Source organism: Chiloscyllium punctatum, chromosome 39, assembly GCF_047496795.1.
Source record: "Chiloscyllium punctatum isolate Juve2018m chromosome 39, sChiPun1.3, whole genome shotgun sequence".
NCBI classification, from domain to species: domain Eukaryota; kingdom Metazoa; phylum Chordata; class Chondrichthyes; order Orectolobiformes; family Hemiscylliidae; genus Chiloscyllium; species Chiloscyllium punctatum.
In genome coordinates, this window is record NC_092777.1 from 53,069,923 (window position 1) to 53,088,304 (window position 18,382).

The 18,382-nt window shown below is 38.0% G+C and overlaps 1 protein-coding gene across 5 annotated transcripts in view; it reads left to right on the forward strand.

The window, feature by feature from the left end:
- The window catches only part of cyth1b (cytohesin 1b), a 225,759-nt gene that overhangs the window by 154,602 nt on the left and 52,775 nt on the right, over positions 1-18,382 (forward strand). For all 5 annotated transcript variants that reach the window (XM_072558716.1, XM_072558714.1, XM_072558715.1 and 2 more), the window contains exon 2: positions 709-791. In XM_072558716.1, coding sequence (XP_072414817.1) covers positions 709-791 — 83 coding nt within the window. The remainder of the gene's footprint in view (positions 1-708; positions 792-18,382) is intronic.

Genomic DNA, 18,382 nt, shown 5'->3' on the forward strand with positions numbered 1-18,382 from the left:
ATCCTTATCTCAACACTGCCATTATTTATAGGTTATATGACTATGACTGAAGTTACGTCAGAGACTGTTGGGAGCCCACTAACCCCAGATTTGTCTCCTTGAAAACTCCGTCTTTACTCGAATCAAGTCCTAATGATATCATCACAATGGGTGGTGCTTACTTCACTTAATCCAGTATTAACCTTTTCAGACCTATACACAGCATCATGTGTTTAGCATTTTGTTTATCAATGTTGCAATAATACAGCTTAAATTTTGCTGTATTATAATTTTTATACCCTGTTGCTTAATTTGTAGTGTTTGACAGGTGGTGCTATATGTGAAATAATATTTATACAGTGTCAAGTTGTATATTTACCTGAATTGAATTGAAGTCTTCATAACCTGCTTACTTGACAGTGGCTTAAGCATTTGAGTTGAGCATGTTATATATTAGGATAGAGTTCAGCACACATGAGCATGCATGCATTATCTAAATGAGAGGAAGTTTCTTCCTTTATTCCAAGGCATTTGCTTCAGGCGGTTTTTAATCATTAAAAATCAGTTTGGGCAGAGAGAAATGAAAGGCATGGAGCATACGATGGAGCTCTTGACTTGTTTAAACATAGGTCAGGTGACTTTGAAGGTCAGACAGCTGAGCGTCCGACCAACAATTGTGCTTACAGTCTTGATCTCGCTAGCTAACTGTGCTCATGTCTTTATTTACAGTGCCCGCAGACCTGACTCCAGAGGAGGAGATAGAGCTAGAAAGTATCCGCAAACGCAAGCAGGAGCTCCTGGCTGACATTCAGGTAAGCAGCTGGTTGTCTCAGATGGTAGGCAAACACACAAGATTTCAATGTTTGATTGCTGTTTTTACAGTTTTAGTTTTGTTACCAGTTACAAAACAGATGTGATTGATTTCTTGAAGACTTAGTATTTTTTTAAGCAACATATGTTTTACAGTCGTAGAACACATAAAAGTTTGAATTTTTTTTTCCCAAGTAAGTGGCTTTCCTGTGACTTGTACAAACCATTTTCTATTAATCATGTTTGAGGATTATATGCTTACGTGATTCTTGCTGGTTCAGCATGCATTCACATATATGTTTGACATAAAAATATTCCATTGTTAGGTTAGAAAACCAGTAAGTAACTGTATTTGAGTCACAGTGTCACAGCAATGCTCCATATGAAATAATTAGACTGTCCTGAAATTGGAAATTGTTATAAATAAAAAAAGTGGTTAACTGATAAGAAGCAACTGTGAATTTTAGTGGATAATTTGCAGAAAATGGAGGCATGACTTCATTTACTATGATAGGCCAAATCTTGTGAGAGGTGGTTATGGGTTATGGAGATAGTTTGAATCAAAGGCATTGAAATGTTTGATCAGCCATAATTGTAGTAAATGGCGGAGCAGTCTTGAAGGGATGAATTCCTGTTCCTTTTTTCCTCTTCACCATTGGATTGCGCTGCCCTCCTTTTCCACTTATCCTACCGAATGGTCCACAAAGGGCCATCAGGAAATATGGAGTAACCTGAGAATCTTGCAGCACAGCAGCTTTGGAGGCCAAGCTATGCCCCTTTTAATGGCAATTACTTCTATATTCTGGGGTTTAAAGGTCCCAAAAGCATTTTGAGAAGCTAGAGAGTGAAGATAATTGGTGAGGGCAGATAGGTCAGTAAGGAGTTAGATCGGGTGATAGCTAAGCAGGTTGGGCAGGGAATATCTCAAAGGAGGTGTCTAGTTTGGGTGAGGTTTGCAAGGGGTGCATCCTCAATTTTACAGTTATTTCAGAGATTGCTGCAGGTTGTAATCACCAGTCACCCTGCTGTAGGAAGGATGTTATTAAATTGGAAAGGTGCAGAAAAGATTTACAAGGATGTACTGGGACTGAAGGGAATTTGAGTTATAAGGAAATGCTGGATGGGCTGGGTCTTCTTTCACATTATTATAAGAGACTGAGGGATGACCTTATAGAGGTTTACAAAATCATGAGGGGCATAGATAGCAAAGGTCTTTTCCCTAGCAGGACATATTTTTAAGGTGAGAGGAGAAAGATTTGAAAGGGACCTGAGGGGCAATGTTTTCACAGAGAGGGTGCTTCGTATGTGGAATAAAATGCCAGAGCAAGTGGTACACTTATGACATTTAAAAGACATTTGGACAGATACATGAATAGGAAAGGCTTAGAGGGATCTGAGCCAAATTCAGGCAAATGGGACTAGTTCAGTTTGGGAAATTTGATTGATGTGGACGAGTTGGACAGAAAGGTCTATTTCCATGCTGTGTGACTGAGATTTTTTTCAGAGAAAATATTCTGACAAGTCTGTTGAAACCCTCCAAAGTCTCCAACTTGGAGTTAGTTTTTTTATAGGAAGGTTCCAGATACAGGGTAATGGCCTGATGGAAGTTCATATTTTCTGGAAATTCCCAAATAATTGGTTAATTGGGACCACTGAGAGGCAAGAGATCCAGCAGCACCACTGTCAGGATAATTAACTGCAACAGTTAACTTTCAATCAGAAGATCTGGGGCTCATGCTTTATAACTTTTCAGGTACCCCCTCTTCCCCACCCCTCATTTAAAGTATTTTAGTGGAACTTTTCCTGCATTTTTCAATTTCCAAACAGTGAACTAACTGTCATTATCTGTGTATTGCTACATTTTGTCTTCAATCATTTAGATTTTAAATAACATTTCTATTATCGTATTGTTATGAGTTATAGAGTCATAGAGATGTACAGAATGGAAACAGACCCTTCGGTCCAACCCATCCATGCCGACCAGATATCCCAACCCAATCTCACCTGCCAGCACCCGCCCCATATCCCTCCAAACCCTTCCTATTCATATACCCATCTAAATGCCTCTTAAATGTTGCAATTGGACCAGCCTCCTCCACTTCCTCTGGCAGCTCATTTCATACACGTACCACTCTCTGTGTGAAAAAGTTGCCCCTTAGGTCTCTTTTATATCTTTCCTCTCTCACTCTAAACCTATGCCCTCTAGTTCTGGACTCCCTGATCCCAGGGAAAAGACTTTGCCTATTTACCCTAACCATGCCCCTCATAATTTTGTAAACCTCTATAAGGTCACCCCTCAGCCTCCGACGCTCCAGGGAAAACAGCCCCAGCCTGTTCAGCCTCTCCCTATCGCTCAAATCCTCCAACCCTGGCAACATCCTTGTAAATCTTTTCTGAACCCTTCCAAGTTTCACAACATCTTTCCGATAGGAAGGAGACCAGAATTGCATGCAATATTCCAACAGTGGCCTAACCAATGTCCTGTACAGCTGTAACATGACCTCCTGACTCCTGTACTCAAGACTCTGACCAATAAATGAAATGAGTTATGAAAGATCTGGTGAAGTATTATGCAAAACAGACTGCGAATAATCAATCATAGTTTATCCCCTCAAGACACAACATTACTGTTACTTACTGGAGGTCTAATTGCTACCAACTCCATTTGTATTAAAGAGGTGTGGGTCTAAGACGCTGACTGCCCAATGCTCTGTTTTCAAGTGATTGATAGGAGTTTAATCCTCTGGTATGAGTGGGCAAGAAGCAAACACTTAAATCTAGCCAGAAGTGCAATGCCTTCCGTGTTACTAAGAGTGAAAATATGGCCTGCAGTTCCCACTTCTGAAACAAGGGTTAGGCGCTTTGGATAAAAAATAAGTATTTTTTCCAATAGTGGCCATAGACAACTGTACCCTGGAAAATCAATTTTACATACCAAAAGGGCTGCCTGTTAGGGTCCAAAAAATTATGGATTTGCACACTTTGTGGGGAGGAAGAGCAAAAGTATTTGTCCCAACTCCCATTTTTCAAAGAACATGATTCACCAATGCCACCAGTACTCAATTATTATTCCAATCCTTGATTGTTGTCATTGTCGGGCACCCTTGCCCCTCGATCCTCAGTCTGTTTGTACTTCATTCGGGGTCATGCTGCTCCTTCACTTAGTTGTAATACCAGCAATTGCCTGACCTTCAATTGCCCTTTGCTCTTGGACCTGTGTGCTTCAATGTACATGTGGTCAGCAATCCAATGTCAAAAGCAGCTGATACCTCGTGCTGCCTCCACAGCAATTGGATGCATTCGAATTTGTCCAGGGAACATGATGTTGTTTGGAATGTGCAAATTGTGACTTGATATGTGACCACTAAACCTACCTAGTAAGCAGAGAAGGAGTGTGCAGACCAGTATTTGGAAAATTGTCTAGTTTGTTTATTCTAATTGAATATTCAACTTACTTGCATCTGGAGAAAGTGCTAACTGTTTTATGAATATCTAGAAAAGGCATCTAGGCACCCACGCAAACAGAAGTACTAATTCTCTTAACTTCTAATGTTACCATCAAAATCAGGACTGCTGCCAACAGCAATCATCTTAAGTGAAGGAATCATTAGTTTGACTGCTTTAGATAATTTTTAATTACTTAACCAGTTCTACAAGGATGTAAAATATTAATGGTATATTGTGCATTGCTTAGTAAGGTTTGATTGTAACTTCTCCTTTCTAGAATGTGCTTGAAAATTCTGTTCAATAGATCCACACGTCTCCAATTCTATTCAACATTATATTTTACAAAAATAGTACAGGCAGATGTTAATCAAAAAAATATATTAAAAGCACATTTGTCTTTCCACAATTTCCATTTAATGTTCACTTTTTCTTTCTATATTTCAAGCCAGAGACTTTAAATCCTCTCCAGACAATTGAGCACCTAGTCTGGGCTGACATTTCAGTATCTTATTAAAAGATTGCTGCATTTTTGGAGGTGTCGCTTTCAAGTTAGAAGTTATGGATTTAAAAAATACTAGGCCACAACACAAAGAAGATAAGCAAGCTGTGCCAACATTTATTGCTCAATAATCATCCTTCAAACAGATTGCCTAGTTATTTAACTCATGGTTGTATGCAATTGGTTGAAATAATTTAACTACAAAAAATGCATATTAAAAGTCTATGAGTTGCCTTGGAATTTTTTAGGATTTTTGAAGATTACAAAAGGTGTATTTTTCTTCTTTTCTCTACAATGGGTGAGTGGGCATATTCGACGCATCAAGGGAAACCCTCTGAATTTTCTTCACTTTTAATGTTTAAAATAATGGAATTCTTCTAAGCTTGAGTGCTGTACAGCAAGATTGTAGCAGTTATTGTAATTATTTTGTCATTACAATTGCTTTTCTTTCCTTTTTGATTATAGGGTAATAATTTGCAGATCTGACTAGGATGGGTGTATTGTATGAAAAGCTGATACAACATGTAGTCTCCAATACTGCATTTTACAATAAATATGCACTCATGCTGTTTCTAATAGTGTAGATAGTTGAGCAAATTTATTCAGTTAAAATAAGCAGGGACTGCATTCTCATGTTGTACTTTTGCTCATGGTTTGAAGAATCAAGTTAAAATTAGGTTAGAGGATCATTAAACTTCTGCCTGAGGGATGTATGTATAGAAATATTATTCAGAGGCACTCATATTTTCCATAGGGAAATAAAATGGCCAACAGGAGCTGTAGCATATTCATATTCAATTTCTGATTTCATACCCAAAGGCAATCACATCTTAAATGACAATGTTTCTTTTATCTTGTTCTGTCTGTTGAATTATTATGTAATATAATCTAATTCACCTATTTCAATTGTTTTTCTTCAAATTGTAGAAGCCACAGATTATGTTTGTCTCTGTATACATGATAGCTAAGGTTGGTTATGTTGAATCAATATGACATATCTAGAAAATTAAAGCAGCAATTTAAAGTATTTCTTGTAAATGTAAGAAACTCTTTACTGTAGCATTTCCCTTTGAAATAATTTAAACAAAGAACCAAGATTACATTTTGAAGAGATGACATGCATTGGTTGACTCAGGTCATAGCTATACTATCAGAGCACCTAATGAAATAGTGCTCCGCCCAAACTAAGTACTTTTGAAAAGCTAATTACTGAAAGTCTATGAGAATCCATTCAATCGACAGCTTCTATCTTTCATGCCAAAGAATGACAAATTGGGAAATAGTGCATAAAGCAACATTAAACTGCCAGAATAAGTAACAGCACTATACTCTATTTAGCTTGACCAGTATTTGGTCAGTAATGCTTTCATGTTCACCTATGCCCTCATTCAATCTTAAATCTAAATGTTTTGAATTGAGCTGAAATTTATTTTCATGGGAAATCATTTTAATAGCCTCATATGAAACCTATAGTGAGTAATTTGAGATGACAAGTGTTTTATTATTTTTTAAAATTTTGTTTATTCTGATGGTGGAAAATAGTTAAGAAGCAGCTCTGACTTTTTCCACTCACACCCTTTTGTGGTAAAATTACCAACAGCAAATGCTGGGAAAGTAATCTCAAATTCAAGGTGCCTGCTATTAATATTAAACCCTCCCAGCAATTTGTGCTGTGAGGAAGATATGCTATGAGTTCAAGTTTGCCACCAATTAAACTGATTTATTCTATTTTGTTGTTTGCCTATGGAAAAAGTTCCATGTCACTGAAAGCCCATATCCTGAAATTGCTGTATTTATTGGATTAATATAACCACAGTTATTTTGGGCTGATAAATCATGTTGAAAGGACCTGTTAATGTAGAGTTTTGTTCTCAACATAGCAATGAACTTTGGAGGACCAGAAAGTAGACAATGGCACTGTGGATTCTCACTTCAACAGGTGATAAGTTGTTTCTTGAGGCTATTCAACTTGGAACACTTGTTTTTCCTTAGTTTTCCTTTCTGCCCCTTTTATTCTCCTCCCGCTCTTTTAGTCCACCACTTTGCTTTTGTATTTGACTCATTCCAATCACTCAGTCACACTCTCACGCACTAAGACACACGCACACTCAGATGCTTACGCACAGTCTATCCTTTGCTCACATACTCACTCCCTCCATTCCCTACACACTCTGTCTTCTACTCTTGCTCTCCCTGCCTTTCACAAACATCTTCGCTGTCTCTGCCTCCCTTTTCCATACACACATTCTCTCTGCTCCCTCACATTTTCTTGCTCTCTTTCTCTACTCCCATAAAACATTCTTCCTCGCGCGCTCTCTGTCTCTCACTCTCTCTCTCTGCCTCCATATATTAATTTTCTCTCTCAATCTCGTATGCATACTGGAACTCTTTTCCTCCCACACACTCACTCTCTGCCTTCCATAATGTCTCTTTCTGCCTCCCACATTCTCTCTCACACACAATCCCAAGACTTGGGAGGCCTACTCTGCTGGTTTGAGCATAGTGTGTTACAGGGATTGTCCTCTGTGAAGTTGTCTCATTTTCCCATTGCCTGTTTGTTGCCTCAGCCCCACTTGTTGATTCAACCCTAATTCCACTTGCTGCCTTGACCCCCAGTCCCACTAACCACTTTGCCCCAGCAAGCATTGTGCCTTTACAGCAACACAATCCATCCAACCCAGCAGCGTCTCTGTCCTCCCCAGTATCCAGGTTACTTTCACTTGGATAGCTTAGTGTGGGAATGTTAACATGGTTTGCCTTGCCTCCAGTCAGAGGCCACTTCTCTTCCATGTTTGTTGCTAATAAACTGTCCTTGAGATATCCTCCACATGGACTGACCTTTATTTGAAAACATGGCTTCTGGGCTAGGTAGGACATTTTGCCAGGCCGCCTTATAGCTGATGTTCCACCTGTTGGACAGCTATGGACAAAGAAATAAACTGCAGCACTTCCCCCACCCCAATACCAATATGAATGATCAGCCACTTCCTTTCACTCAACTCAAGAATGTTCATCCCTCTCCCTGGCTCTGAACAATTCTCACCTAGCCCCTTGCAATTCTCAAGCCATCACTCTCCCTTTCAAAGATACCAATCATAGAATCCTGACAGTGTGAGAAGAGTGAGAACAGTCTATGTTTGGTCCATCAAGTCCACAATGACCCTCTGAAGATCAATCCACCCAGACCCAACCCACCCTCCCTTCCCCATCACTATATCCTGCATTTCCCATGACTAATCCGTCTAGCCTTCACATCTCTGGACTCTATGGATAATTTAGCATGCCCAATACACCCAACCTGCACATCTTTGGACTGTAGTAGGAAACTGGAGCCCAGAGGAAGCCCACACAGACATAGAAGAATTTCAAAACTCCACACGGACAGTTGACCAAGAGTAGAATTGAACCTGGGTCCCAGGTGCTGTGAGGCAGCAGTGCTAACCACTGAGACACCATGCTGCCCCAATCCACCTTAGCAGTTTCTTGAAAATTCCTGGTTGGAAGGATTAGAGTAGATAAGGTCATTGTGGTCAGTGACAGTCCTAAGGCATTGGCACTGACCAAGAGGTTGAGGCAAATTTGATGTGAAAATTGAGGTTAAAAATTCCAGTTGGTGGTCTTGTAGACATTCCAGAAAGTGTTGGACAACTATTGACCTGATTGGCCTTACTCAATAAATTAAATCTATACAATTCTTTCTGTGTTATTGCTAAAACTCTAATTTCTACCCTGGGTAGAGACATATTGTACGATTGCTTCAAATAAAAAATGTTTAGCATGTATAAGTAGATACGAAAATTAAGACCATTTCTGTTATAGTTTGATGTTTGCATTTTACCAAGTACACTTCACTTCATTCTTTCTTTCCTTTGGTAGCTTCTCTGGTGCATTTCCATGTGTTTCTTTACATGGAATACTTGTTCCAGAACTTAATCAAATGCTCAAGTTATATTTAGTCCTTTAAACTGTGTCTTGTGTTTGTACATAGATTTGTAAAATGTACAATCAAGTTGTTGATATTTTGTAAAGCATTCCACCTCCAATGTATAGTGTACTTAGCATGGAATATAACATGGAAACATGAAAATCTCATTTTCTGGAATGTATGCAAAAGCTGTTATATCTTGGGTATCTCAGTATAGTCTTGATATAAACTAATTGAAAGTAACAGATTCCTCTTTCAGGAACCTATAATTGTAATTAGAATTATCTTCAAGGATACCATTCTCATAAGTTAGCGTCAATAAGTTGTTTAAATTGCAATATTATGAAATTAATTCGTGTTCCTTTACATCTGAGTGAACAGATCGCACATGAATGCAGTTTGCAGAATTGCAGTTCATGTTTAATTATTAGCAATATAATAGCAATGATGAAAAATGTCAACATGGTGGATTCTATGTTGTTAGTTCACAATGACCAGACCTATCAACTTCATCTGGTGCCTGCTAAAGCTATAATTTGAGCAAAAGCTGTGAGAATATTCTTTGTTGATTGTACTGTGTTGATCTTAGCATGTCATCTCCTTTTGTTCTCTTTGCATTCCCTAGTGTGGGAATCTTTAGAAACATTCCTTCAGTTCAATAAGCCATGATGTAACTATTTTTGTGAACAGGATAATTAGCTGGCAATGTTTTGTTACTTTTTTGTGAAATTATTAGGAATCAGTAGGCAACAAAATAATAACCATAAAAATATTCAACTAATGTATTGAATGTAGGAAAGCACAGTAAAACAGACAACAGGAATTTTTGGTCTGATCATCATGAATAATCTAGCCAGTTTTAAGATTTCATAGGGACCGGTACTAGTAAAGCATTGTATGACAGTTGATCAATGATCCACCCGAAATCCTGAGGGATTATTCACTGCTATCAATTATAAAATCTACTTTCATAAGAGCTTTGTTTTTGTTCTTTTGCTGATCTGGAATTAGAATCTAAATTTTCTTCTAAATGGTAGATACTTTTGGGATCTACTTTTCTGTATCAACTCTCAGGTGAAGTGAAAACAAAATATTTCTTCTGGGAAATTTTCAATTATCCAAAATTTTGGGTTTTATGTGACTATGTATTGATTGCCTGCAAATTGTTGGTATGAAGGTTTGCCCATTAGTACGTTATATTGTCCATTTTAAAGACATTGACAAATTTGTATACTAATACACTGAGCTTTAGCTTTTTGATCTTAATGAAAATTCTGTGTGCATTGTACTAAATTAGCAAAGGAAAATTCAATAAACCTTCGAATGCATCGGTTTTTAATTGGTTTAAGATCTTTCTAAACAGTGTATTCTATTAGCCAATCTCTAGAACCATCATTAATGAGTAACAATTAGTACAAATCTTGCTCAGTCCCATTTTTTGTTTGCTAACCATTAGGGAAGATTTCCTCTTTGCACCATGTTTGGTTAAAATCACAACCTCTTTATAAAGAATGAACTGACAACTTCTCTAAAACAAGGCACTGGAAATCTTCCCAACCATACAAGAATTTATCATGCATTATGAAGACTGTCACAGAAAATCAAATCAATTGACTATAATTCACGAATAAGAAATAGCATTTTAAATTCAGCATTAGCAATGGCACAGCTTAGTGAAGTTGGTCAGACAAATCATGACTTTTGAAGAAATCATTTTAAATTGAGCGTTTTTTTTATTCATTCATGAGATGTGGGTGACGCTGGCTCGGCCAGTAATTATTGTCCAGAGAACAGTTAAGACTGAACCCACAGTTTTGTAGGTCTGGTGTCACAGGTATATGAGGTCAAGTAAGGATGGCAGATTTCCTTCACTAAGGGACATTAGTGACAGTGGTTACATAGTTTTCCACTGGCTGTGTTTTAATTGAATTCAAATTTTACCATCAACCATGATGGGATTTGAACCCAAGTCCTCAGAACATTAACCTGCACATCTGAATTACTAGTACAGTGTCACTGTACCACTGCCTCCCCATTTGACCCATACCCATTTTTCAACAATTTAAACATTGAGTAGTACAGCACAGATGGGGCCATTAAATGTATCAGTCGAGTCCAGTTAGTCATTTTCACTCTTTCCCCATTTCAATATAACTTGATCTTCTTATTCACTTAAAAAAAATGCCATTGAATCTGATTTCACACAACCTGACACAGCATGTCAAATCAGATTGAACTAGTAGAAGATGGTAATCAGTCTTGTCGAGAAGACTATGCTGTGTATTCCCTTGCGTTGATCCAGCTACCCATCACTGCAGGTGAATTTCTTGTGGCTCAGTCCCTTTTTCAGAGTGACTCTCTTTCCTGAAGGATTGGACTGGGAATGGGAATGTTTTGATTAAGAGTCACTGGACTCAAAATGTTAACTCTGCTTTCCTCTCACAGAGCTTTGCCAGCAGTTTGTGTTTGTATATCAGACCTCTAGCATCCACAGTTCTTTGTTTTACTGTATGGGAATGTTCATTGTTAGAGCTTCTTCACCTTTGGGATAGGCAGTCGTTTTCTTTGCTGAAGCAAACATCTAATGGTTGTAATATTTTTGTTTTGTGCTTCAGAAGGTTGAAAAACATGATGGTGGAATTATGATGCTTTTTGGTTCGTATCACAGTTTTCCACGAGCCATACAGAACAGAAACAGACCCTTCGGTCCAACCTGTCCATACCGAATATAATCCCAAACTAAACTAGTCCCACGTCCTGCTCCTGGCCCATATCCTTCCAAACCTTTCCTATTCATGTACTTACCTAAATGTCTTTTAAATGTTGTAACTGTGCCCACATCCACCACTTCCTCAAGAAGTTCTTCGCACACGCGAACCACCCTCATGTCTTTTTAAATCTCTCTCCTCTCATTTGCAGCTTCTACCTCACTTTGTCATCAATTGGCAGCACATTTAACTCTTTCACATGTGTATGCATAGCTGCAGGGATTCACAGAGAAATCTCAATGTCAAATAATGGTTTACTCCTGTATTGGATGACCTAATTCCATTCTGACTAGTTGGCTTTGTCATGTCGTTGGCTTGCACAAATTCAGCTAATCTGGAGTTACCAGTCTGGAACTTCAATTTATCACAGACATCCTTCGAATGGAATTTCTATTCTGCCAATATTAATGACTTTGACATGACTGGAATTTTGGGTTATCCGATTTTGATTCATTATAATTTGGCTATTTTTCAATTTTAAAAAAGTGGCAATACATAATACTTCAATTGCAGCACCGAATAACTTAAGAATCTAACGACTGCCTATGAGGTTGCTGTATAGAATGTGGCAGATGGATCCTGTTGAGCCTTCTTACGATAAGCCAGCAATCAGGGCAATTAGAGCAGTCAAAATGACTGAAATCTTTGCCTCAGGCTGAACTCTGTGCAGTTTTTTTTAAACTAGTTTTGTAAAGCCTGAGGAAGGTGGAGACGAAGTATGGCAGTTTCTAGGGCAGAAAATTGAAGCAGACAAAATTGGGTCAAGAAAGGTTGTTGAGCAGAACCCAGAAAGAGCTTGCGCTATTTCCATCAGAGTAAAAAGCAATGCAGTTGAATGCTGATGAGAGCAGTGACTAAGTTAAATTATATGCTATTTTGTGGTGTGATGAGCCTTACATTGTAACACATTGGGGAAGGAATACAGTTTTGCTCAAATCTGTAAGATTTGTATTCCTGCTTACAGGTTGATTATTGTAGCAGGCGAAGTCGAGCAAAAGAGTGAGCAAAGCAAACCTTGTTGCATGTCTCTTTATGGTTGTTTAAAGTGGCCATTGTTTTTGCTGCCTTGTTGATGAATGTAATACAGTGCAGAAAGTTCATAACTGGGGAAATTATGGTAAATGTGGCAAGTGATTGTGTAGCAAATTTAAAAAATCAATTAAAAATACATGTACTAGTTGACAGCTGAAATAACAAACCCGTCAAGTTACACAACCAGTTTATTTTTAATATTTTATATCTCCTTTAAAGTTTGCATTTTAAAAATGGAATTTACTTTCTTTAGAAATATCAGAAAATTATAATATATGTATTACATATATGTAATGCTAATTGTATATGTGTATATATAACTGTATGCATATGTTTCCCAAGTGCTGACAGAGTGATAATGTTATTGGACTAGTAATCCAGAATCGCAAACTAATGTTCTAGGGACATGAGTTCAAATCCATCATGACAGTTGGTAAAAATTTAGAATTCAAAGCTAACCTAATGCTTATGAGTTTTTTTAAAAATTTAAATTGGAGGTAAAATGTGTCTTTGATAATGAAGAACCATTTAAATGGAAAGTCCAGAGCAAGGAAACCTCCAGGTATATATGAGGTTAGTATTGGCAATTCTAATCCCTCACTTCACTGCCAGGCTGTTTAGTGCTGGGCCTAGATGGGGAAATTGTTATTCAGCAGTACTGAAGGATACTTTGAGCTGTGCAAGTCTCCATGCTGGCTTGTTTAGCTTTCTCCTGAATCAGGTTCAAGTAAGTGCAAAGTAGCCCAGTCATTTATTTCAATTATCTCTGATCTGATGACCATGTTGTGGAAGTACACTTTGGATGTGATTGCTGCACTAGTTTAGCACTGGCCACCTCTTTACAATGTTGCCCTGCTTGGAGAAACTGGAGCAAGCTCTGGGAAATTGTCTCCTTTTTTGTTACTGAACTGTTAGGTTTGAGCTATCAGATGGGAAATGATTTGGGGAAGGTTATTGGCAGCTTCTGGGCTACAGTTTTATTTTTTTAAACTATCTTTATGTTTGTTTGTTCAAGATGCAATATGTATATATTTGCATTGACTTGCACCCTTGTTATTTTGTTAGTAGAATGAAGAAGTAGATTTGTGGAAGTTGATGCCATTGTTCAGAGCAGTTTGCTAAAGCTGGAATTCCTAGAAGTCCACAGATTTTGGAAAACTTTCCAATTACTTGTAGGCCACCAAATTTCTTCAAAGCTATTCCAGTTTTAAACAGGTATCATTTACATCAGCTAGCTCTGTTAGCATTGAGCAACCTTGGAACTTTCTGGCCTGTGTGTCAAGTATGGAACAGCAGCTGGTCCAAGAAGTATTACTTATGCTACTCCAATTCACGGAGTTCTGTTATAAATTTAAAACTTGCATTGATTAACTTGATAAATAATCATAGTGGTGTTACATGTAAACAATACAGTGAGTGCTAGATAAACTCTATCTTATCACTAATGGATAAAATTAGTTTTATAAAGTTTACCCTACTAAATTTCTGCATTAGAAATGTCATTTTCTCATGTGAATATTGAAGTCCCTATTTTTCAACTTCCTTAAATGTGTAGAAGAATATTAAAAAGTCAGTTTTATAATTCCGAAAGAATTAGCTGAGATCTGGGAAGTTAAACATACTGTCTGGTCTACTATTATCAGTTTTATTCAAATAGCCTTGAAGTATAGTAATTAAAAAACATATAAGCATTTTTGTGTTGAAAACTACAAGTTTGATGGCATTCAACTTTTCCAGCAAAAGCACAAAATTGTATTATTCATTCATGATCCCCTCTTTAATATGAATTCTAAAGAGCACCAAAGATCGTGCGGTGTAAAAGTACCATCTGTACCTCTGGACCAAAATCTCCAGGTTTAAGACCCACTTGATAACCATGAAAGATTCCTTCATAATGTGCCAGGCAGGTTGATAATCAGTCAGTAAATCCGTCTAGTCTATTTGATGACAGGCAGTAACAGTGGAAGAATTTCATTGTCAACTATACTGAAGACTCCAAGCGCAACCACTGCAGTACCTAGGTAAACATGACTATGGACTAACATGATGCAGTGGAAGTCTGTGGACGTCATGGTTAGGGTGTGGTACCTAATGAGAGAGAGAATGGTGTCAAAATGCTAATGGACTGCAATAGCTATGATGGAATTTGAATGGTATTTGCAAATATATGTCTTATTGCAATTTGCCTAGAGGCTTCAGTGCCATTCAGTTTCTACCCTTTATCAGAAAATAATGTGTTTGAAATGATACTATTCCATGTTTTAGCTACAGTGCATCACATGGTGTAATATACAGTGTTGCCATGGCAATGAAATTTTCTTGTGCAACTCGAAGCATAATAAATGAAATAAAATGGTGTGTGCTTTTAATTTAAAAGATATTTTCCCATAACAACTTAGATCTGAAGGTAAATATGCATTCAGTTGGAGCCCTGAGGAGTCCTATTACAATTCCATCAAATTAAGCAAAATGGTACACTTTTGCTAATACTATTTTTATCGAAAAATGCATTTGCTCAGTGAAATTGTAAAGTGGACATACTGTGTTGACACCAACCAATTGGAATTCTCTTGGAACATCCCCTCTGTTTTGAATTAACTGATTAAGACATTTTTTCATGTTACCAGAGTTGCATTTTAATAAGAACAAATGAGCATGGAAATCCAGTGATTAGCTTGTGGCTAAACACGGCATCTAGTATTGGAAATTGTGTTGAATGTGCAAGTAGGTTGTTTATTTCATTGGTTGTGGCATCTTTTGCATTATTGGGTACCAGTCTTGTCTTAGTGATGGCATTTGTGCCTCTGAGTTGGAAGGCCAAGTGATTGTACCACATTCTACATACCTGACCAATACGCCTCACAGGTACCTTTGGCAGGGGTTCACAAAGTGGTTGTGAAAATGCTGCTTTATTGTAATACTACACCATTGGAAGCCCAGTCTTTCAGATGAAATGATCACATCAATCCCTCAAATAAGTGTGAAAGATCCCATGCCATTATTCAAAGAAAAGACTTAAGTTTTACTAGTATGATAGCAGTTATTCCCTCTGCTCATGTCACTTAGGCATGCTGTCTGGTCATTAATTCATTGTAGTTTGAGAAACAAATTGGCTACTGTTATTCCCCTCCCTTCCCATGTTTTGAAAGTACACTACTACTTTGGTTGTAAAGTCATTTAGAAACCACTTAACTTCAGGAGTTCGAAGAAGCTTTTGAACCTTCACTCAGATACATAGAGTGTTATGCTTTGGGGCCAACCACTGACCTCAGAGAGAGGTGGACTTGCGGAGAAATTGGAGCAGCTTCCAGTTTGCATCTTGCAGAGTTTGAGAAAAGAATTTAAAATGTACCATCACAGGAAGCATGTAAGTTGTTTGGCAAATAACTGTTGTCAAGGATTGTGTGCGAAGTGTTGAAATTTAGAAAACATTTTCCAAAAATAAACCTTCAGTAGCTATCTTTTAATTGTAGGCAATAGCAGAATGGAAATAAATTACTGGTGACTCAATTATGTATTCTAATTCTAATTGGCAGGGCTTATTGGACCACAAAGGCTTAAATTAGTGCAGTAACTGGTAGTGAAAAGTAGTATTCAATTCAGTAATTAAATAATACATTAATTACTTAATTAGACAAAATAATGATGGGAGTGCAAGTGATGTGTTGTGATTACAGGCTGTGGGATTTATAGATATTGGTGTGATCCAGGACAAACATGTCTGTTGTCTGTGGCTTGAGGAACTTTGGCTCCATTCCATTGATCTGGAGGCTGAGCCACAGACACTGTGCCACATCAGGAAGGAGAGAGTCAGGTAGATACTTTGTTCCAAGAAAAAGAGAATTGGGTGGAATTTGTTGGAATCATACATAGCACAAAAAAAATGGTTGTTTTTGTTGGAGGTGAATCATCTGAGTGCAGGGGTTCCTCAAGTGGCTGTCTAGGCACAACCATCTTCTGCTTCAACAATGACCCACCTTCCATCATGGGGTCAGAAATGGGGATGTTCGCTGGTTTTTGCACAATGCTCAATACCACTTGTGACACCTCAGATATTGAAGCATTTCATGTATAAATGCAGCAAACACTGGAGAACATCCAGGCTTGGGCTGATATATGGTGAGGAACACTTATGCTATGTAAGCGTTTGGCAATGCCTGTCTTAAACAAGAAACAATCAAATCATCATCCCCTGACATTCAATGGCAATATAATCACCGAAAACCCTACTATCAACACCTTGAGAGGTTTCTATTGACCAGAAAGTGAACTGGGACTGTCAGATTAAACTGTATCTATAAGAGCACTTCAAAAGCTAGGAATGCTGTGGTATGTAATTTGCTTCTTACTATCCACACTCTTTCATGTCCAACGTCTAGAAGGCAAAGGTCAGGAGTTTGATGGAATATTTTCTGGTCCATTGCACCTCCAACAACACTCCAGAAGCTTGACATTATTCAGAGCAAAGCACCTTCATCATTCAATCTCTTTACCACCAACACATACTGGTAAGCAGATGCACCCCAATAACTTACCAAGGTTCCCATGTCACAAGCTTTCAAACTTGTGATCACTTCCACCTAGAAAGACAAGGACATTCGATGCGTGGAAATAAGTTCCCTTTTAAACCAGAAGCCATCTTGACTTGGACCTATATTGTTGCTCCATCGCTGTTGCTAGTACAAAATCCTGGACATCTCATGCTGAGAGGACTCTGGCTGTACCTACACCTAAGAATTCAGTTGTTTCGAGGGCAGCAAACCACATCCTTTGTCATGTAATTAGGGATGGATATCAAATGCTGGTCTAGCCAGTGAAGCCCACAACCCATAAACAAATTTTTAAAACTAAGAAAAGCACCATGTTGAAGTATCTGGAATGTGGTATGCAAAAACCATTCAAGCTGGGCGATTGCCAGCATTGGGTGCAGAATGCCACAACTTTGGAAGAGTGGGATATTTGAGAAGAGTCTGCAAAACAGACCACACTGAGTAAACAGGAAAGTCTTTGAAAAAGAAACTTGTACAAGAAGTGGACAACACCATAAAACCAGAAGAAAATAACAATTCTGAGCAAAGTAGAATAATTCTGAAAATGAGTGTGGAAGTATCAAATCTAACTGAACAGACATACGAGGGTGTTGAAACTGAAGAGAATGTTTCTCTGTTATTAGTCAAAGATCATATGACACTGGATTATGGTTCAACAAGTTTATTTGAAACTGGAAGCTATCACAGCTTCCATCAAACTCCTGATCTTTCCTCAGGCAGCTAGTGAGAAAGGATACATTGGACACAGAAGTTATAAGTAAAACTTATTGCTCCTCGGATGCTGCCAGAATTGCTGTGCTTTTCCAGCACCACTCTAATCTAGACTCTTATAAGTAAAAGATCAAAGCGTCATACAACTAATGCAAATGTATTGAACAAACTTAGATGCTATTTTAATTGGTTAGAATGGAGGTGCAGGTTTCGATTGATAAATGTGTAAATCCCAGAATTTCTTTCAAGGTAACTTCAGGAATAAAGGCGACACCTCAGGTCAGACAATGCATTTTAGGTATGAGGCCATGTTTCAAGTCTATTTGTATCCAACCTAGAGTCAGACTGGTTTTATTTCCAATGTAGGTATTTATTAAATGTCACATTAACTGACAGTCTACAGGATTGTGTGCTTTTTGAACAAAATAGAATGTATCTGCAAGTACAAATTCACCCTATAGATTTATATGTGTGTGTGTGAGGCAGCGTGTGTGTATGTGTGAGAGTGGGTAGATATGTGTGTGTGTGTGTGCTTGAGAGGGTGTGTGTGCAAGTGTGAGGGAGTATATGCCTGTGAAAGAGTGAGTGTGTTTATGAGGGAGGGTCAGTGTGTGTGTTTGTGACAGAGGGTGTGTGTATGTGTGTGTGTGTGTGTGTGTGT